Source organism: Pristis pectinata, chromosome 9 (assembly GCF_009764475.1).
Source record: "Pristis pectinata isolate sPriPec2 chromosome 9, sPriPec2.1.pri, whole genome shotgun sequence".
In the NCBI taxonomy this organism is placed as follows: domain Eukaryota; kingdom Metazoa; phylum Chordata; class Chondrichthyes; order Rhinopristiformes; family Pristidae; genus Pristis; species Pristis pectinata.
Genome location: NC_067413.1, coordinates 5,487,989 through 5,510,873, shown reverse-complemented (window position 1 = coordinate 5,510,873; position 22,885 = coordinate 5,487,989). Strand labels below are relative to the sequence as shown.

General features: G+C 45.7%; 1 protein-coding gene across 1 annotated transcript in view; it reads left to right on the top strand.

The window, feature by feature from the left end:
* dsc2l (desmocollin 2 like) overlaps positions 1-22,885 on the top strand; it is a 48,971-nt gene that overhangs the window by 2,891 nt on the left and 23,195 nt on the right. The window contains exons 2-9 of the mRNA XM_052023568.1: positions 4,770-4,863; positions 6,455-6,657; positions 8,677-8,805; positions 9,916-10,071; positions 12,259-12,391; positions 14,194-14,366; positions 17,413-17,547; positions 19,072-19,257. Coding sequence (XP_051879528.1) covers positions 4,770-4,863; positions 6,455-6,657; positions 8,677-8,805; positions 9,916-10,071; positions 12,259-12,391; positions 14,194-14,366; positions 17,413-17,547; positions 19,072-19,257 — 1,209 coding nt within the window. The remainder of the gene's footprint in view (positions 1-4,769; positions 4,864-6,454; positions 6,658-8,676; positions 8,806-9,915; positions 10,072-12,258; positions 12,392-14,193; positions 14,367-17,412; positions 17,548-19,071; positions 19,258-22,885) is intronic.

Below are 22,885 nucleotides of genomic sequence, written 5' to 3'. Positions count from 1 at the left end.
CTGTCCGTCTTGAAAATTTCAGCTGATCTTGTACAGGAAGTTTTGCAAAGATTAATTTTCCAGAATGTTATTGCTATTGTCAAGAAAAAAAAGTGCTTTTTGCTTTCAATTCTGAATGTCCTAGATTGTCCAGTTTACACGTTAAAGGAAATTACTTTTTTTTATATTTATTCTGCTGTAAACTTTTGTCTTAAACACAATCAATAGAGTCATGGAGAGAGACAGAATGGAAACAGGCCATTCAGTCCACTGAGTCTGTGGGGACCATCAATCGTCCATTTACGTTAAACTTGGCTTTATCCCACTTTTTTTTTATTCTCCCCATCATTTTCCACCAAATTCTACCACTCACCTACACACTGGCGGGGGGGGGGGGGGGGGGTGGCAATTTACAGCGACCAATTACCCTACCAATCCGCATGTCTTTGAGCCATAGAAGGAAACCGGAGCTCCCGGAGGAAACGGAGAATGTACAAACTCCACACAGACAGCACCCGAGGTCAGGTTTGAACCCGGGTCTCCGGCGCTGTGAGGCAGGGGCTCTACGAGCTGTGCCACTGTGCTGCCCATCTTCTATACACAAGGAAGTACAAACAAACCTTGTGCAATATGCTTCTTAATTTAACCCTTCAATTTATGTTCAATCTGCACTTTCCTCATCCAAGTCTCAGTGCCCAGGGTTATATCAGTGGGGTCTGATTTGAATGACTTAATGTACCATTTATGTTTTTCCCACCTCACGAGATTAGAGAGGGGGAAAAAACATGTAATTGACCTTGATTCCCTTTTGTACGTGTGCAAAGGATTTAATAACCTGTATTTTTGCAGCTCAATACATACCGATGCAAAGACTGGAAATAAGATATCTTTATCGATGTACGTGTACATCGAAGGGCACCATTGCATAGAATGTTCTGGGGGCAGCCCGCAAGCGTCGCCACGCTTCCGGCGCCAACATAGCGTGCCCACAACTTCCTAACCCGTACGTCTTTGGAATGTGGGAGGAAACCGGAGAACCCGGAGGAAACCCATGCAGACACGGGGAGAACGTACAAACTCCTTACAGACAGCAGTGGGAATTGAACCCCGGTCGCTGGCGCTGTAATAGCGTTATGCTAACCGCTACACCACCATGTCTAACATTGCAAGCTTTGTCCCCCTTCTCGCGTTTTTTCTCCACACCCTATCCCCCATTCCACCTTCAGGGGAAACATTTGAGGTTTATGTTTAAATGGCAGACTCCAGTGACACACAATTTGAGTGGGATTATCTGTACTTAAGTATACCATCCACATTTATTGTCTCTCAAAGTAGTGCAGCAGGGGAGGAGGCCATCTCGCTCAGCTTTTTCCAAGAGCAATCCTGTCCTTCCAGTATTCCTACATTTTCCCCCTTGCTTGTGTCTGTCAAACTCCCTTTTGAAGACTGCTGTTGAACCTGTCTCACTGCCCCATCAGATACCACATTGTTCACTGGAGCTACGTAGAGACAGACCAGGGGAAGGATGGCAGATTTCCTTTGCTAATGAGCTTTGGTAAACTTGGCAGACTTTTGAAACAATCCATTACTCTAAATAAATCCCTCATTGCAATATTCCTGACCTTGTATTCTGCCAGGGCAGTCAACAACACCAGGGCATAAACACTGAATTCTTCAATTTCAGGCAACCTGCTCCCCCTCTGTCCCTTTTCTCTCTCCTCCTGATCTCCCCAGTTCCTCCTACACCCTCCCCCCACCCCCATCGCCCTGTTTCCCCTCCCCCCACCCACTCCATCTGTCCACCGCCCACACACCCCTCCCACTGGGTCCCCGCCCCCCCCCCCCCCCCCCCCCACTGTTCCCATCTCCCTCTCTTAATTCCCTGCTTCACCTTTCCTATAAACTTCTATCAGGTCTCCCCTCAGTCTCCAATGTTCCAGAGAAAACAACCCAAGTTTGTCCAACATTTCCTTATTATCTGTCACCCTCTAATCCAGGCAGCATTCTCTTCTGTATCCCCTCCAAAGCCTCCACATCCTTCCTGTAATGGGGCAACCAGATACTCCAAGTGTGGCCTAACTAAAGTTTTCTACAATTCTCTCCCCCACTGTTCCCACCTGCCCTCCCCACCTCCATGCTCCACCTTCCTCTCCTATCAGATCCCACCATCTGCAGCCCCCTGTCACCCCCACCTCTCACCTCCCAGGCTCTGTCGCTGCTCCCACTCCCCCCTCCTCCATCTGCCCGTCACCCCTCCTCACCTGGATCCACCCATCACCTGCCAGATCTTGCTCCACCCCTTCCCCACACCTCTTTATACTGGCTACCTCCCCTCTAGCTTTCAGATGAAGGGTCTCGACCTGAAACATCGACAGTCCACTTCCCTCCACAGATGCTGCCTGACCCACTGAGTTCCTCCAGCATTTTGTTTGCTCCTCCATCTCAATGAACTGATGTCCCTGGATTAATTTTCTAAGCCTCTGGATAGTTGACCAGCAGGATTTTAACTGCTGTAACCATACCCGCGAACAACAAGATGTATTTCACAGCTTTATCTTATTCCTTTGCTTGTGTCTGCTCTCTCTAAGTTCTCCCAATGAACAATCAGCTAATGGCTTCCATCAACAACTTACGCCGCACCCCTTCGAGAGATTCCTGTTGTCCTGTTCACCGCTCTCCCACCCCCTCTATAACTTAAACTTCATTTGTTTTCTCTCTTTCCCCAGTTCTGACAAAGGGTCTTCAACCTGAAGCCTTCACTCTGTTTCTTTCTGCAGATGCTGCCTCACCTGAGAGTATCCAGCATTTTCTTTTTTTTGCATATAAAATTTAAGATTGGGGCTGAACTCAGTGCAGATACCAGCAAGCAAACTTTTTATTAGGGCTGGGGACAGAAAGGAACTTGACAGAGGTAGCTGGGTGACTGTTTTCAATGAAGATTTCATATTGAGACTGTTCATTTGCTCAGAAGATAGGCTCTTCAGTCCACAACATCTATACTATCCATCGTCCCCATCTATACTAATCGCATTTACCAATACTTGGTCCATAATCTTCTGTGCCTTGACAATTCAAGTGCTTGTCAAGATAGAATCAAAGAACCATAAGTGTGAAGTGATACACTTCAGGAGATCAAATTCGAAGGCAGGATACAAGCTTAATGGCAGGACTCTTAGCAGTGTGGAGGAACAGAGGGATCTTGAGGTCCACGTCCATAGATCCCTCAAGGTTGCCACGCAGGTCGATAGGGTTGTTAAAGAAGGCGTATGGTGTGTTGGCCTTCATTAGTCGGGGTACTGAGTTCAAGAGCCGCGAGGTGATGTCGCAGCTCGAAAGAACTCTGGTCAGACCACACTTGTTCCGTGTTCAGTTCTGGTCGCCTCATTATAGAAAGGATGTGGAAGCTTTAGGGAGGGATCAGAGGAGATTTACCAGGATGTTGCCAGGATTGGAGAGCATGCCTTATGAGGATAGGTTGAGTGAGCTGGGGCTTTATTCTTTGGAGAGAAGGAGGATGAGAGGTGACTTGATAGAGGTGCACAAGATGATAAGAGGCATAGATCGAGTGGACAGTCAGACTTTCTCCCAGGGCGACAATGGCTAACACGAGGGGACATAATTTTAAGGTGATTGGAGGAAGGTATAAGGGGGATGTCAGGGGTAAGTTTTTTTACACGGAGAGTGGTGGGTGCGTGGAACGCACTGCCGGCAGAGGTTGTGGGGGCAGATACATTAGGGACACTTAAGAGACTCTAAGATAGCCACATGAATGATAGAAAAACTGGGGGCTATGTGGAAGGGAAGGGTTAGATAGATCTCAGAGCAGGATAAAATGTCGGCACAACATTGTGGGCCGAAGGGCCTGTACTGTGCTGTAGTGTTCTATGTTCATGCGCACATTCGGGTGCCCCAGCTTCCTCCCATGCGTTAAGGTGGGGTGGGCTTGAGGGTCTGAGTTGTCTACTCTCGATCTTATGTTTTTATGTTCTTGTATTCTGTCTTGAAGCTGCCACGGTGCAACTGACTTTTGTTATCTTTACTCAAAACGTTTACATCTTTCAGTTGGATTAAGGTGACGTAAATTTTCATTGCATCTTTCACAATGCCCTTTGCAGTCGGTGTACATTCGACCTGCCATAATTTAGGGAGTGTGGCACCCAGTGGGTGCACAGCAAGCTCCCATAAACAGTGCCTGATCATGGCCATGTGATCTATTTCAGAAAGGGAAGGCGCAGTGCTAAAGTTGGTAGAGCCGCTCCCTCACAGCATGCCAGAGACCCAGGTTCGATCCTGACCTCGGGTGCTGCCTGTGTGGAGTTTGCACGCTCTGCCTGTGACCACGTGGGTTGCCTCTGGGTGCTCCGGTTTCCTTCCACATCACAGATATGTGGTTTGGTGGGATAATTGGCCACTAAATTGTCCCTAGTGTGTAGCTGAGGGGTACAATTCGGGGGGGGGGGGGTGGTTGAAGTTATGAGAATATGGGCAGAATAAAATTGAGAGTAATGTAGGATTAGTGTAAATGTGTGGTTGATGGTCAGTAGGGACTCAGCAGGCCGAAGGGCCTGTTCCTGTGCTATATGACTCTGACTCTATCTAGCCTCTCCTTTCGACCTGCTATTTCTACCATTTAATTTAAGAAATATTAAATTAGTTAAATAAACTTCTGAAAATATGAGTTCAAATGCTTACTGCAAAATAGTATGTCAAATTTCTACATTGTTTCAAAATTCACTCTGTACCATAAATTAGTTTATTTGCTGAACTAAAATTATATGCTACAATTTTAGGGGCTTGCTCAACTTGACGAAGCGTGCGTCAGCGATTCCATGGTTGTGGTCATACACCGTCGTACAATTAAAGCAGGAGATCTAATTTCAAAAGGTAATTTATGCCTGCATCCGACAGTAGGTTGGTTAGTTATGTCCTGGAATTGCTTCATTATTGACTGCTGAATCCTAAACTCTGGAAAACTAACTAGAGTCTGGATTGCAAAAGGTATTGTGGCTCACATCATCTCAAATGGAATGTTGTTACCGTATTTTCCAATTTTCTGCAAGTTTGCACATATCAAGTTCTGATAATGGGATAGGAGAGTGGGTTGGGTTGGAATTTTACTTGGTGAGTATTTTTGAAAGTAAACCTGAGCAAAAAAAATAATTTTGGTTTAATTCAGCCCTCTGGGCACATTGTAAGGAAGACTGGATATGTCTGTTTCAATTAATAATGAAACACTGGTATGAGGTGATCTCAAAGGCAGTAAGAAGTATTTGGGATGAGCAAGGCTATCTTAGCTCATCCCTCCAGATGAACCATGGGTTCCCTGCTCGTTCTTTTGCTGTAGTGTCAACTTTTCAAATCAGAAAGTATATTGGAGAGCACCTAGAATTATTTTTGTTATGTTAATCATTACCCTGTCCTTCTGAAACTGCTGATCATTAAAGAGAGTTCTGATTACTTGTATGAGTGTGGGATTTAGCAGTGGCTGCAAATAGGAAAGGCACCTGGATATGGGTGCTGGAGATGTGTCCACTTTTCTCCTGGGTGGTAGGATCTGGGGGAAGTTGATGGGAATGTGGGGAGAAATGAAATGGGATTAGTTTAGGATTGGTGTACATGGGTGGTTGTTGTTCAGCACGGACTCAGTGGGCAGAAGGGCCTGTGTGACTCTGTGATTCTAAACCAAGGCTCTCAGGTGAACATGAAAGATCCCTGGACACTCTTTTTATTCACTAAGGTCAATAGTTATCCACTAATTGACATCACAAAAGCAGGTTATCCGATCATTATCACTTTGCTCTTTGTGGGAACTTGCTGTGTGTAAATTATTTATCGTGTTTTCTATTCCCAAAATACTTTGTTGATTTGTAAAGCTCTTCGTGGTGTCATGACAGGGATGTGAAAAGTGCTAAGGCAATTGAAATGTTTCCTTTAGCACCATCGCCGTCCTTCTTGTACTGAACTCATTGAGAAAAATGCGGTGTTGGTAATAAATAGTGCGACAGGGATCCTTTCTCATGGTAGGTTTACTAATTAAACACCTAACTAAACAAATCCTTTCTGGCTACACAACGTCCATATCCCTCCATTCTCTGCATATTCATGAGCCTAACAGCCTCTTAAATGCCTCTATCCCATCTGCCTCCACCCCCACCCCTGGCAGTGCATTCCAGGCACCCACCACAGACTTAAAACAAAAACTTGCCGTACACATCTCCTTTGGACTTTCCCCCCTCACCTTAAATACATGCTCTCTAGTGTTAGACATTTGACCCTAGGAAAAAGATACCAACTGTCTACTCTATGCTTTTTATAATCTTTTACACTCCTATCAGGTCTCCCCTCAGCCTCCGCTGCTCCAGAGGAAAACAACCCAAGTTTGTCCAAACTCTCCTTTATAGAACAATTTGGCATAGTGTTGCTGTTTTTGTAAGTGTTCACTTTTATTGACTAGCTCCTTTATCTATGTATCTAGTGGATTTGGATAACTGCCAACATGAGACTTTGCTGATCAGCACCAATGATCCTGCTATCAATGTGGAGCTTGATGGCTCATTGTACGCAGCTCGTGACCTCCATGTTACTTCTGATCCAATGACCTTCAATGTCCAGCTCCAAGATTCGGTGACACTGAAGACATGGATTATCCAAGTCCAGCTGCAGTTTCAGCAGTTACAGGTGGGTAACCAACTCCCCTTAATCTTGCTCCAAGGTTGGCATCACAGGTAGACAGGGTGGTGAAGAAGGCACTTGGCACATTGGCCTTCATCAGTCAGGACACTGAGTACAGAAGTACAGTTAGACAAGATGGTGGTGAGGCCACACTTGGAGTACTGTGTTCAGTTTGGGTCACCCTGCTATAGTAAAGATGCCATTAAGTTGGAAAGAGTGCAGAGGAGATTTGAGGATGTTGCCAGGATTTAAGGGACTGGGTTATATGGAGAGGTTGGGCAGGCTAGGACTTTATTCCTTGGAGCGTAGGAGACTGACAGGTGATTTTATAGAGGTGTATAAAATCATGAGGGGCACAGATAGGGTGAATGTGCTCAGTCTTTTTCCCAGGGTTGGAGAATCAAGATCTAGAGGGCATAGCTTTAAGGTCAGAGGGGAGAGACTTAAAACGGACCTGAGGGGCAATTTCTTCCACACACAGTGCGGATATGGAACGGACTGCCAGAAGAAGTGGTTGAGACAGGTACAACAACAATATTTAACAGCCATTTGTGCAGTTGCATGGATAGGAAAGGTTTAGAGGGATGTGGGCCAAATGCAGGCAAATGGGACTAGCTCAGATGGGCATCTTGGTCGGCATGGACCAGTTGACTCTATGACATTACTGCCTGGTATGTTTACTCTCAGATAATTTCAATATATAGTGTAATTTACAGCTGCCTGCTTCAACAATACTGTAGGTAGTGTTTCAATGGTGAACTTACAACATAGAACAGTACAGCACAGGAACAGGCCCTTCAGCCCATTATGTCTGTGTTGACCATGATACCAATATCAACTGCATATCTATATCCATCATGATCCATATCCCTCTATTCCCTGCCTCTTCCTGTGTCTGTCTAAATGCCTCTTAAATGTTGCTATCTTTTCTCCCTGGTGGAAAGACTTCTTGCACTGCTTTAGCCTCCAGTGGTCTGTTCTCTAGTAGACCTTCCTCTGCATGTGAAGGGGCCAGTAATTTGATGGCTGCACATTAGCAGGGTCATCGAGGTACATAGAACAGTGCAGCACGGGAACAGATATGTTGGCCCATGGTATTTGTGCTGAACATGATGCCAAATTAAATTAAATATCTTCTGTCTGCACATGACCTATATCACTTCATTCCTTGCATATTCACTTGACCATCTAAAAGCCTCTTGAACAACATCATATCTACCTCGACTATCAACCCTACCAGCCTATTCCAGGCTACCAATCTCTGTTTTAAAAAGAAAGCACATCCCCTTTAAAAAATTTCCCCCTCACCTTAAAGCTGTGGCTTCTAGTATTTGACATTTCAACCCTGGGATAAAGATTCTTACTGTCTACCTTTATCGATGCCTCTCATAATTTTATATACTTCTATTAGGTCACTCCTTAGCCTCTGACATTCCAGAAAAAAACAGTCCAAGTTAGTCCAAACTCTCCTTGTAGCTAATACACTCCAATCCAGGCAACAGTGTGGTGAACCTCTTCTGCACCCCCTCCAAGGCCTCCACATCCTTGCTTCAATGGGGTGAGCAGAACTGCAGGCAATACTCCGAGTGTGGCTAAGGTAATGTTTTCTACCCCTCCCTCCACCCACCAATCCCACCTGCCCTCCCCACCTCCCTTATCTGGTTCCATGCTCCACCTTCCTCTCCCATCAGATCCCACCATCTGCAGCCCTCTGTCACCTCCGAGCCTCTGTTGTTATCTCCACTCTCCCTTCCTCCAATTGTCTATCACCCCCCTCACCTGGATCCACCTATCACCTGCCAGCTCTTGCCTCACCCCTCACCTCTTTATACTGGCTATTTCCCCTCTATCTTCCAACCCAGATGAAGGGTCTCGACCCGAAATGTTGACTGTCCATTTCCCTCCACAGATGCTGCCTGACCCGCTGAATTCCTCCAGCATCTCTTGTTTTTTGCTTCAGGTTCCAGCATCGATCGTCTCTTGTGTCTCCGGAAATTTACCAGTAACGCGTTCTCTGTGTTTCAGTCTGTTTTGCAGAGGCAGGTTCGGAAGCGGCGAGCTGTCCTACTGCGCCGTCAGAAAAGACGTTGGAGACCTCGTCCCTTCACCATCACTGAGAATGACATTGGTCCTTTCCCCAAGCGTGTTCAACTTGTAAGTTGCAATATTTATTTTAGTTTGAATAAATCTATATATAAGTGAGAGAAAATTGGCCTTGAAGATACAAAAGCTTGAAAAGATTTACCACCAGGCTCAAGGACAGCTTCTATCCCACTGTTAGAAGACTCTCGAACGGACCTCTCACATGCCTAAGATGAACTCTTGATCTCTCAGTTTACCTCATTGTGGCCTTTGCATTTTATTTGTCTGCCTGCACTGCACTTTCTCTGTAACTGTAACACTCTATCCTGCATTCTGTTTTCTTTGTACTACCTTAATGTAATTACGTATGGAACAATATGTCTGGATGGCACACAAACTATGTCACAATAATAAACCAATACCCTTGCAAACCTGATGGAGGTGTTCTGTGCTGAATCTTCCTAATTCTACTGCTGCATGCTCTTTTTGTTCTTGTATACTGCAGTGTTTGTGAACAATGTGGTCTCCTCTGCATTAGAAAGGCAATTAGGTGGCCACTTTGCAGAGAGGTCCACAAGGGTGGCCCTGAGGGTAGCCCCTCAGTTTAAATCTCTATCCCAGTCCCACTCTGACTTCTTTTTGATCTCTTACGCTATTTCAACATAGCCCTCCATCGGTTCAAGGAACCAGCACCTCATCTTTGACTGGGCATATTATGTGCCTCAAACCTTAGCTTCGAATTTATTAACTTCGGACAAGCAGTAATTCCAGTCATGTATCTTAAATTTCCAACGTTCAGTTTCTCTCCTCCGGTGACTTCTGATCTCATTCATTGCTTCCTTAGTCACACGTCCCTCAGACATGCCTTGCGTCATTCCTCAGTCTTCACCATCATCCCTCAACCAGCACCACTGTCACTTGTATCATCCAGTTTCCTCCTGTTCTCCCCTCTATCGGAGACATTCCTTTCCACTATCCTAGCCTGCAACACCCACTGCCCCATGCGCACTTCTCTCCGCAACATAAAATAGAAATGTTAACCATTCTTTCCCCCACAGTCGCTGCCTGACCTTCTGAGCATTTCCAACATTCTCTCTTCTTTCCGATTCGCAGCATCTATAGTAGTTCGCTGTGAAGAACTTCTTCAAAAAAAAATTCACAAAGCTCTTTATATTTTTACAGATAAAGTCGGAATTTGAGAAGGATTACAAAATAAGATACGAAATATCGGGTCAAGGGGTTGAACTTTCTCCAGTTGGCCTGTTAACTATAAATCCCGAAACTGGTGAAATTCAGGCGATGAGGTCTGTGGATCGAGAGGAATATCCAGTATTAAAAGTAAGTATCAGATAGAGGCCTTTTTATTTTGTTCTGGTAAGGAATTGGTTAGCCAGGGAGCTGCACTGCATTCTGAAAGAGTCCATCCTGAAGTACATGAGTTTGCTGCTGCTAGAGGTTGTGTTAACTGACTTAACGTAAGAACATATGAAATAAAAATGGAAATAGGCTAACTGGCGTTTCACTGTTGTTCCTCCAGCAGATTTTCTGTGAAGAAAATACAAAGTAATGTTTAATTCCCCTGCCACTTCCTTGTTTCCCATTGTAAATTCTTCTGTCTCTGTTTGTCAGAGGCTCCAGTTTGCCACAAAACACTATAGTACAGTAACAGGCCCTTCAGCCCATCATGTCTGTGCTGACTATAATGCCAGACTAAACTAATCCCACTTGTCTGCATCCCCTTATTTCCTGCCTGTTCATGTGCCTGTCTATGACTCAAGTGTTGCTATTTTATCTCCTTCCACACTGTTGTTCGGAACTAATTAAACTAATGACACCAGATTAAACGGAATCCCTTCTGCCTGCACAAGGTCCATATCACTCCATTCCCTGCACATTCATGAGCCTCTTAAACGCCTCTATCGTATCTGCCTCCACCACCACCCCTGGCAGCACATTCCAGGCACCCACCACTCTGTGTTTGGGGGGGTAGGGGGGGGTTGGAAATACTTGACTCTCAAATCTCCTGTGAACTTTCCCACCTCACCTTAAAGCTATGCCCTCTAGTATTTCCACTTTGGGACAAAGACTCCTGACTGTCTCCACTATCTATGCCCCTCGTAATTTTATATACTTCTGTACTGTTGCTTCACAGCTTCCAATGCTCAGAGAAAACAATGCAAGTTTGTCCAACCTCCCTGTATAGCTAATACTCTCTAATCCAGGCAACATCCTGGTGAAACTCTTCTGCACCCTCCCCAAAGCCTCCATATATTTCCTGTAATGTGGCAACCTGCATACTATACTCCAAATGTGACCTAACCGAAGTCTTGCATAACTGCAACATGACTTACCAACTTTTATACTCAGCACCCTGACCAATGCAGTATGCCGTACGCCTTCTTTACCACTCTATCGGTTTATGTTGCCAGTTTCAGTGAGCTGTGGACTTGCACCCCAAGATCTCTCTGTACATCAATGCTCCTAAGGGTTCTGCCATTTACGGTATACTTTCACCTTGCATTAAGAAAGCTCACCAGTGCCTCTACTTCCTCAGGAGGCTAAAGACCTTTGGCATGTCCCCTTTTGTCCTCACCAACTTTTACAGATGCATCATAGAAAACATCTATCTGGATGCATCACGGCTTGGTATGGCATCTGCTCTGCCCGGGATCACAAGAAACTGCAGAGAGCTGTGTACACAGCCCAGCACATCACAGAAACCAGCCTCCATGGAACTGTCTATACCTCTCACTGCCTTGGTGAAGCAGCCAGCATAATCAAAAACCCTACCCACCTGGGTCATTCTCTCTTCTCCCCCCTCCCATCAGGCAGAAGATACAGGAGTCTGAGGTCATGTACCACCAGGCTCAAGGACAACTTCTATCCCACTGTGATAAGACTATTGAACGGTTCCCTTATACAATGAGATGGACTTTTGACCTCACAATCTACCTTGTTATGACCTGCACCTTATTTTCTGCCTGCACTGCACTTCCCTGTAGCTGTGACACTTTACTCTGCATTCTGTTATTGTCTTTACCCTGTACTACCTCAATGCACCGTGTAATGAACTGATCTGTACGTACGGTATGCAAGACAAGTTTTTCATTGTACCTCAGTACAAGTGACAATAATAAACCAATACAAATACCAAAATGCAACACTTCTGGATTAAACTGCATCTGCCATTTCTCTGCCCAGATCTCTAACTGATCTAGCTCTCTGTGTCCTTTGACAACCTTCCTCACTATGCATCACTCTACCGATTTTTCATGTCATCTGCAAACTCACTAATCAGGGCAGCTACATCTTCATCCAAATAGTGTGGATCTGTATACAAAGGGCGTCCAGTCATTTGGTTCAGCGCTTATAGAATGTTGTTACATTCAGTGGTGCGTAGATGTGGAAGTTCAGAACGTGCTACAAATGACCAGTTGTTGTCTACCAGCCAGAAGGCAGCACCATCTACCCGATTAGTTTGCGAACCAATGTTAAATTTAAATGCTTCTCTTTTCAATTCCTCAGCTGACTGGATTTGCAAGGTTTTCCCCTGAGCAACCTCTCGATCTGACTATTAAAATCCTTGATGTGAATGATAATGTCCCTGAATTTAATGAGAGGGTGTTCATAGCGCAAGTGCCTGAGTGTTCAGCAATTGGTAAGGATGCATTGACTTAAAGCTTCTATAATTTATTGCAAAAACCGATATTGTAATTACCACATGACGCAGTGTTTTGTGATTTCATCAGAAACCAAATGGAAGCTAGCGGTGTGAGGGAGTACGTGTGAAATGGGAGAGCGCAGGGCCTTCAGCTGCTTGTTCTACTGTGCAATAAGATCCTCGTTAATCCTGCGCCTTGTCTACTTTTCCACTCCATCCTGTTATTCCTTGAAGATGTATCAGTGTTAGAACTGAATAATGTTTTGACATTTTACTGTTGTTTGGTGTCAAGAGTTCCAAAGGCGTAGAACTCTCTGAGAGAAATAAAAAAAACACCATGCCTCTGTCTGAAATGATCAGGCCTTCTATATCCCTAGCTTTAGATTCTCCCATATCCTCGTCATGTCCTCCTGTCAAGACCCCAGGATCTGTGTTTCAGTCAGTCCTCCTGCTCTTCTAAACTCCAGCAAGAGACAAGCCCACCCTGTCCAACTTCCCTCGTAAGTCATCCCACCTATTCAATATCACCGGCAGTAGCACAAAGTTCCAATGACCCCAGGTTCAGTCCCGACTTCCGGAGCTGCTGATGTGAACTTGCACATTCTCCCTGTAGTCGAGATTGTGCTCCCCTCCAGGTGCTCCGGTTTCCCAAAGATGTGCGGCTCGGTAGGTTAATTACCCTAAATGTGAAGGTGAGTGACATGTGAAAGTGTGGGCAGGCATAGTAGTGTAGCGGTTAGCGTAACGCTATTACAGCGCCAGCGACCCAGGTTCAATTCCCGCAGCTGTCTGTAAGGAGTTTGTACATTCTCCCCGTGTCTGCGTGGGTTTCCTCTGGGTGCTCCGGTTTCCTCCCACATTCCAAAGACGTACGGGTTAGGAAGTTGCGGGCATGCTCTGTTGGCGCTAGAAGCGTGGCAACACTTGCGGGCTGCCCCCAGAACACTCTACGCAAAAGATGTATTTCACTGTGTGTTTTGATGTACATGTAATTAATAAAGATATCTTATCTGGGAGAAGTCGCTGGGATTCGGAGCAGTCAGAGCATTGAGTGTAAAAGTTGGGAAGTCACAGTGAGGTTGTACAAGACGCTGGCGAAGCCACACTTGGAGTATTGTGTTTTGTTTTGGTCACCCTGCTGTAAGAAAGATGTTTTTAAGCTGGAAAGAGTACAGTAAAGATTTACAAGGATGGTACCAAGACTTTGAGGGACTGAGTTATAGGGAGAGGTTGGACAGGTTAAGACTCTATTCCTTGTAGGGTAGGAATCAGATTTATTGTCACTGACTTGGATGATGTGAAATTTGTTTTGTGGCAGCAAAGACATAAAATTACAATAAATTACAAAATAAGGAGTAACAAAGCAATTCATGGGTTCATGGACTGTTCAAAAATGGTTGGGGAATCAAGAACTAGAGGGCGTAGGTTCAAGGTGAGAGGGGAAAGATTTAATAGGAGTTTAAGGGGCAATTTTTTTACACAAATGGTGGTATGTATGTGGAATGAGCTTCCAGAGGAAGTGGTTGAGGCAGGCACAATAACAACATTTAAAAGGCAGTTGGGCAGGTACATGGATAGGAAAGGTTTAGAAGGTTATAGGCCAAATGCTGGCAAATGGGACTAGCTTGGATGGATACCTTGGTCAGCATGGAACTGTTGGGCCGAAGGGCCTGTTTCTGTGCTGTATGAGTGTGGGGGAATAAAATGGGATTGCTGTCAATAGGTGCCTGGTGGCCAGTACTGACTTGGTCATGATAGTGTGCTATATGACTGTGATAGCCATGTACTTGCAATTATAGGTACATCAGTGCTGAACCTCACTGCCACAGACCGAGATGAACCCAGAACCCTAAATACAATGCTGAGGTATCGGATTGTGACCCAGGTACCTTCCTCCAAATTTGGGGTGCTGTTCTCCGTCAATGAAAAGACAGGCGAAATCAAAACCAACAGCAATAAGCTAAATCGAGAGGTAAGTTTTCTCTCATCCCACCGTGTAATCTGGGATCTCAAAAAAAACAGTGTAAAAATAGCAGGCTAAGTGCCCTGGAAAAGAGTAACTTGGGTTACCTCCCATAAGCTGTTGACTGTTTGTTATTACAGTTGGTCAGGAAGACTTTCTCATTCAATCGGACTATTAGTCAAAGGGCCAATGTAGCATGGTGGTTATGTAACTAGGTTTAATGCACACAAATCGCTGGAGGAACTCAGCAGGTCAGGCAGCATCTATGGAGGGAAATGAACAGTCAACGTTTCCAGCCGAGACCCTTCGTCAGGACTGGAAAGAAAAAGGGCAGAAGCCGGAATAAAAGGGTGGGGGGAAGGGGAGGAGCAGGAGCTGGTGGGTGATAGGTGAGTCCAGCTGAGGGGGGAGGGTAGCTAGGTGGGGGAAGGGGGGAAGTGGGAATGATTGTGGGAAGCTCCCTTCCTATTTTACCCCCTCATCTGGATTCACCCATCACCCACCAGCTTGTGCTCCTCCCCCTCCCCTCACTCTCTATTTTTCCAGTCCTGATGAATGGTCTCAGCCTGAAATGTCAACTGTTCATTTCCCTCCACAGATGCTGCCTGACCGCTGAGTTCCTCCAGTGTTTTGTGTGTGTTGCTCCAAATTTCCAGCATCTGCAGTTCCTCTTGTGTTCTCATGCAACTAGACTTGTAGCCCAATAAAGCCTTGAGTGATGATCTGCCAATGTGCATTGTAGCATCAAGGGAGCTCAAGAATGTAGGGAATAGGCCATTTGGCCCCCTTGTTCCTGCTGTCTCGTTCAGTAAGATCACGGGTGATCATCTACCTCAGTGCTACCTTCCTGCATTGACCCCATCTCCCTTGATTCCCTTAATATTCAAAAGCAATCAATTTTCATCTTGAACATACCTAGAAACCAAGCCTCCATCGCCCTCTTGGGTAGAGAAATACAAAGATCAACCAACTCTGGGTGAAGGAGTTTCTTCTCACCTCAGTCCCGAATGTCTCACCCCCCTATTTTGACACCGTGAACCCTGGCTCTAGAAACCCCAGTCAGGGCAGTACCTACAATGCCAACCATTTCAAGAATTTTGTGTTTCAATTAGATCATCTCTCACTCTTCTAAACTCTAGAGAGTACTAGTCCATCACACAAACCAGCCTGCCCTCCATAGATTCCAACTACAGTTCTCCGTCTACACATCTACACCTGCCTTATGTTGGTAAAGCAGCCAACGTAATCAAGGACCCCTCCCACCCCAGACATTAGAACATTGAAAACCTACAGCGCAATTCAGACCCTTCAGCCCACAAAGCTGTGCTGAACATGTCCCTACCTTAGAGACCCATAGCTCTCTATTTTTCTCAGCTCTATGTAGCTATCCAGAAGTCTCTTAAAAGACCCTATTGTATCAGCCTCCACCACTGTTGCCGGTAGCCCATTCCACACACTCACCACTCTGAGTAAAAAAAAAATTACCCCGACATCTCCCCTATACCTACGCCCCAGCACCTTAAACCTATGTCCTCTTGTGGCAACCGTTTCAGCCCTGGGGAAAAGCCTCTGACTATCTACCCGATCAATGCCTCTCATCATCTTATATACCTCTATCAGGTCCCCCCTCATCCTCCATCGCATCAAGGAGAAAAGGCCAAGTTCCCTCAACCTGCTTTCATAAGGCATGCTCCCCAATCCAGGCAGCATCCTTGTAAATCTCCCCTGCACTCTTTCTATGGCTTCCACATCCTTCCTGTAGTGAGGCGTCCAGAACTGAGCACAGTTCTCCAAGTGGGGTTTGACCAGGGTCCTATATAGCTGCAGCATTACCTCTTGACTCCTAAATTCAATTCCCCGATTGATGAAGGACAATATACCATATGCCTTCTTAACCACAGAGTCAACCTGTGCAGCTGGTTTGAGCGTCCTATGGACTTGGACCCCAAGATCCCTCTGATCCTTCACACTGCCTAGAGTCTTACCATTAATACTATATTCTGCCATCATATTTGACCTACCAAAATGAACCACTTCACACTTATCTGTGTTGAACTGCATCTGCCACTTCTCAGCCCAACTTTGCATCCTATCTATATCCTGCTGTAATCTCTGACAACCCTCCAAACTATCCACAACACCTCCAACCTTTGTGTCATCTGCAAACTTACTAACCCATCCTTCCATTTCCTCATCCATGGGGAGCTCATTTCATCCCATGTTCCAAAGGTGGGCTGGTTGGTGGGTTAATTGGTGGCTGTAAATTGTCCCCAGGGTGTAGTTGGGTGGCAAAAGACCCAAAGGGTGCAGTTGGTGGGCACGTGAGGAAGAAAGATGTGCAGGACGACGGGGCATAAAATGTGGCCAACGGGGACCCCCTGTGTAGGGCTGGTGGTATGAAAGCCCAGACGACCAGATTCCAGAACTGCTCCTTCCCCACTGCTATCAGAATCAAGATCTGAACCAATCGCCTCTTTCACATCCCCTTCCTGGTGGTGCTGCCACGTTCTCAGACTGTTAATGCTACCAATATTGTCAATTTAGCATTTCTTTTTTGCACTGGGAAGTCGTCGTCACACAGCACGGAGACAGGTCTTTCCTATTCATGTACCTGTCCCAACTGTCTTTTAAATGTTGTTACCTGCCTCAACCACTTCCTCTGGCAGCTTGTTCCATATATGGACCACTCTCTGGGTGAAGAAGTTGCCCCTTAGGTCGATTTTTAAATCTCTCCCCTCTCACCTTAAACCTATGCCCTCTAGTTCTTGATTCCTCAACCCTGGGAAAAAGACACTTCAGATTGTGCTGACATCTTTACACTGTTCCATTGTTCTGCACTCATTGCTGTATTTACTGTTAGACTTGTGTTACCATGTGTACTGATTACTCTGTGAGCACGGAACTTCATTACACCCTGTTGTATATGACAATAAACTGATCTGATCTGATGGGATTCCTCTGCTTGGAGCCTGCATAGAATTGATGGGGCCAAATGTGTGGTAATAAGAATGTGGACTATACGCTTTTTAAAAAATGTTATGTTTAATACATTCAGGAACACGAAAAGTACACCCTCACGGTTGAAGTCAGAGATATGGATGGAGAGCCTTACGGGCTACACTCAACCGGGACAGTAGTCATCGAAGTTACTGATATGAATGATCACGCACCAACATTCAAAGAGTCCAGAGTAAGTCTGATATCTCTGCAGTGTCATTGAAGTTTGGCTGAGTAGGAAATGGTTGCCTGTATTTGGCGCCAGATTGTGGGTCAGGAGGTTACAATTCTGCCCATTGTACCTGCACTCGCTTTCTGAGAGAGCTGTCCTGTACATACCCCTTGGCTTTCTCTTTCCACACAGCCAGTTTCACTGGCTCTAGACACCCCAGTCAGGGTCAAAAACGCACCTTTTTCACTCTTGATCCAATTCCCTCCTGAAAGTTTCTGCTGACTTTCTCTCCACTGCTCCTTCGGGAATTGAATCTTGGGTCAAACAAAATTCATCGTGCTTAAAAATAACATTCTCCACCTCCTTGCTCTAAGTACACAGTTTCAATCTGCATCTCGAGTCATAGAGTAATACAGGACAGAAACAGGCCCTTCGGCCCAACTGTTCCATGCTGTCCGTCCCATTTGCCTGCATTTAGCCCTATCCCTCCGACCCCCTCCTACCCATGTACTTATCGAATGTCTTTTAATGTCATATTTTCATGTCATATGTGTATAGGAAATATTCATTTACTGAAAAAAATCAAATAGCAGCAGAAACATAACTTTGAGAGAAACTACAGTAAATACTCCCAGGAAAGGCTAGAATGTTCCCTTATTCTATCTTGGAGTTGCTGCTGTAGAACTCCCTTCATTACCTACACTCGGAATATTTACATCTTTCTGTTGGATGAAGGTGATGTGAATTTCTATCTCGTCTTTCTCCCGCCCCCCCCGCTGCTCCCATCTGCCCTCCCCACCTCCCTTACTTGGTTCCATGCTCCAACTTCCTCTCCTATCAGATCCCACCATCTGCAGCCCCCTGTCACCCCCACCTCTCACCTCCCAGCCTCTGTCGCTGCTCCCACTCCCCCCTCCTCCATCTGCCCATCGTCCCCCCCCTCACCTGGATCCACCCATCACCTGCCAGCTCTTGCTCCATCCCTTTCCTTAGCTTTTTATACCATCCCTCTCCCCTCTATCTCTCAGTCCTGACGAAGGGTCTCGACCCAAAATGTCGACTATCCGTCTCCCTCCACAGATGACCCGTTGAATTCCTCCACCATTTTGCTTGTTGCTTTAGATTCCAGACACTAGTTTGTTTAGCTTGGCACAACATTATGGGCCGAAGGGCCTTCTGTGCTGTACTGTAAGAACACTCTACACAAAAGATACACTTCACTGTGTGTTTCAATGTACATGTGACTAATAAAGATACCTTGATGTAAAAAAATTTGCGTTTGGACTTCTCCCGGCAACGGAGGAGGCTGAGGACTGACGTGGATTTCTCTGGATCTACTCATTACTTCTATCATAATCATTCTGCCCTTTTAAATCTAAATTCTATGACTCTGAGCTGTGACTGTTATACTTTATTCTGTATTCTGTTTCTAATTTGGCATTTAATTACTAGTTTAATTAGTTCGGCATAACATGGTAGGCCCTAGGGCCTGTTCCTGTGCTGCACTGTTCTGTGTTCCATGAACATTTCCCTTGCTTCTGTCAGTACACCATTAATGTAAAGGAAGCTGAAAGCGACATAATGGTCCTCCGACTGCCCATTGAGGACAAGGATGTAGAAAACACAAGTGCGAGCAGAGCCGTGTTCAAAATCATCAAGGGGGATGAGAAGGAGAATTTCAACGTAACTACTGATCCCGAAACCAATGATGGCCTCTTGTACGTTGTCAAGGTAAGCAAAGGATTGTATTTCATTTGTTCTGCTATATTTTGCAGTGTTATCCTTCTTGTACGGTAAGATGGACTTTTGACCCCATAATCTACCTCATCATGGCCCTTGCCAGCTCTTGCTCCCCTCACCTCTTTATGCTGGCTACCTCCCCTCTATCTCAGAAGAAGGTTCTCAACCCAAAATAGACTCTTGACCTCACAATCTACCTTGTCATGTCTCTTGCACCTTATTGTCTGTCTGCACTGCACTTTCTCTGTAGCTGTAACACTTTCTGCATCCTGTTACTGTTCTCCCTTGTACTACCTCGATGTACTGATGTAATGAAATGATCTGTGTGGATGGCATGCAAAATACTGTTTTGGTACATGTGATAATAATACACCAATCTTAATTTGCTAGATTCTCTTTGAAATAGGTACTTACTCCTAACTGACACTGAGTTAAAATGAGACCCTAATTTATTAGTTGGCTGGTTTATTTACTCAATGAATAGAGCACACACGGAGGTATCCATTTCCTTCTCTCCCTTGTTTCCTTGAACCAGTCCTTGTGATCAATTTGAGCTCCTGCCCATAGCACCAAGCTACTCCAGCGAACCCACTGTGTTCCTTTCAGTCGTTGATTTAGCCGCACACCTTCAACACCTTTGTTGTGCAACTGGCCTGGTCTTTCTCTGCTCTGTGCAAGAGCCTGGGCATGTGCAGTTTGTTCTCACTAATAGGTTAATCGCAGGGAAAAGAGGGTTGTCCTATCGTGAGGAGGTAAAGAAACTGGATCTGTATTCTTTGAAGTTTAGAAGAATGAGGGGTGAGTTATTCAAGCATGTAAGATGCAGGTACAATGAAATGCTTGCAGCAGCATCACAGGCACGTAGGTACCATCAACACACAGAACATAAATCATACAAGACAGTGAAGAAAAAGATCATGCAAAACAAGACAATAGTGCAAAAGCACACAGACAAGTCCACAGCCGTAAGAGGTGGTCTGTAGTGTTCTGTTGCTGAGGTAGGGTTAGGATTGTGCAGGTCGGTTCAGGAACCAAATGGTTGAAGGGAAGTAGCTGTTCCTGAACCTGGTGGTGTGGGACTGCAGGCTTCTGTACCTCCTGCCCGATGATAGCTGCGAGAAGAGGACGTGGCCCGGATGGTGGGGATCCTTGATGATAGATGCCGCCCTCTTGAGGAACTGCCTTCTGTAGATGCCGTCAATGGTGGGGGGGCGGGGGTTGTGCCCGTGATGGACCGGGCTGTGTCCACTACTCTGCAGCCTCTCTTCCTGCTCGTGGGAGAATCTCAAATGAGGAGATACAGCTAAAGATAAGGGGCCAGTCATTTAAAGCTGAGGTGTATAAAAACTTCTCACAGCTGGTGAATCTTTGGAGTTCTTTACCTTGAAGGATTGTGGAGGCTGGATCATTGGAGATATTTAGTTGATAAGTGTTTGAATGATTGGGAAATTGAAGGCTATGAAGAGGAGATAAGGTCTGGGGCAGATCAGCCACGATTGTATTGAATGGTAAGGACTTGATGAGCTGAGTGGTCTACTCCTGCTCACGTGTCCTTGATTTTATGTTCACGTCCATAGATTCCTCAAGGTTGCGATGCAGGTTGATAGGGTTGTTAAGAAGGTGTATGGAGTGTTGGCCTTCATTATTCAGGGTACTGAGTTCAAGAGCCGTGAGGTAATGTTGCAGCTCTGTAGAACTCTGGACAGACCACACTTGGAGTATTGTGTTCAGTTCTGGTTGCCTCATTATAGGAAGGATGTGGAAGCTTTAGAGAGGGTGCAGAGGAGATTTACCAGGACGTTGCCTGGATTGGCAAGCATGTCGTATGAGGATAGGTTGAGTGAGCTAGGGCTTTTCTCTTTGGAGAGGAGGAAGATGAGAGGTGACTTGATAGAGGTGTACAAGATGATAAGAGGCATAGATCGAGTGGACAGTCCGATTTTTTTTTCCCAGGGCGAAAATGGGTATCACGAGGGGACATAATTTTAAGGTGATTGGAGGAAGATATAAGGGGGATGTCAGGGGTAAGTTTTTTTTTACACAGAGTAGTGGGTGCGTGGAACGCACTGCCGGCAGAGGTTGTGGGGGCAGATACATTAGGGTCATTTGAAAGACTCTTAGATAGCCCCCCATTTCTCTATCATTCCTGTGTCTATGTGGGAGGGAAGGGTTAGATAGATCTTAGAGCAGGATAAGATGTCAGCGCAACATCGTGGGCCAAAGGGCCTGTACTGTACTGTGATGTTCAATGTTCTATGAAGCTGCCACCTTTCATCATCTCTGCTGAAAATATTTCCATCTTTCTGTTGGGCTAAGGTGACATGAATTTCTATCGTGTCTGTCTCAATTCCCATTTACAGGCAGTGAAGTATGCTAGACGTGTTGAAATGTAGGGAAATGTGGCACCCAGTGGGCACACAGCAAGCTCCCATAAACAGTACCCGATCGTGGCCAGTAATCTGTTTCAGAAAAAGGAGACATAGTGGTGCAGCTAGTAGACCGCTCCCTCACTGCGTCAGAGACCCCGGTTCGATCCTGACCTCGGGCGCTGCCTGTGTGGAGTTTGCGAGTTCGCCCTGTGATGGTGTGGGGCTCCTCTGGCACTTCCAGTTTCCTCTCACATCTGAAAGGCTTGCGGGTTCAGGAGGTTAATTGGCTGCTGTAAGTTGCCTCTAGTGTGTGGGTGGGTGGTAGAATCGGGGGGAGTTGATGACGATGTGGGGAGAATAAAATAGGGTTTAGGTGGGATTAGCGTAAATGGATGGTTGATGGTTGGCACGGACTCGGTAGGCCGAAGGGCCTCTTTCCATGCTGTGTATCTGTGTGACTCTCTGGCTCTGATGATAAGTAAGGGATTAGTATTGTGTAGAATATCAAGGAGAAACCCCCTGCTCATCTGGGAGAGCAGAATAAAGCTTTGGTTTATATCCCATCCTGAAGATGGATGTTTAGTGTTGGTGAAGGTGCACTTTGCATGAATGTACTGCATTTACTGTACTTAATAACCTGCCAAGGTGCCCCACCAATGAGTGACAGGTTCACGCAGCACGGAAACAGGCCCTTCGGCCCAACTCGTCCATGCCGACCAAGTTGCCCACCTGAGTTAGTCCCATTTGCCTGCGTTTGGCCCATACCCTTCTAAACCTTTCCTACCCATGTCCTGCCTAAATATCTTTTAAGCATTGTAATTGTACCACTTCCTCTGGTAGCTCGTTCCATATACCCACCACTGTGTGGAAAAAGTTGCCCCCCAGGTCCCCTTTAAATCTTTCCCCTCTCACCCTAAACCTGTGCCCTCTAGTTTTTTGACTCCCCTACCCTGGGAAAAATACTGTGACCACCCACCATATCTATGCCCCTCATAATTTTATAAAGCTCTGTAAGGTCACTTTGAACCTCAAAGGAAAACAGCCACAGAGTGTCCAGTCTGTCCCCATAACTCAAGCCCTCCAGTCCTGGCAACATCCATGTGAATCTTTCCTGCACCCTCTCCAGCTTAATCACAGTCTTCCTATAGCATGGCAACTGAGTAAAGCCCTCCTGTCCTGGTAACATCCTTCTGAATCTTTTCTGGTAATGAGCTTTCAATATTTCACCATAAGGCAGTGTTGTGGGATCA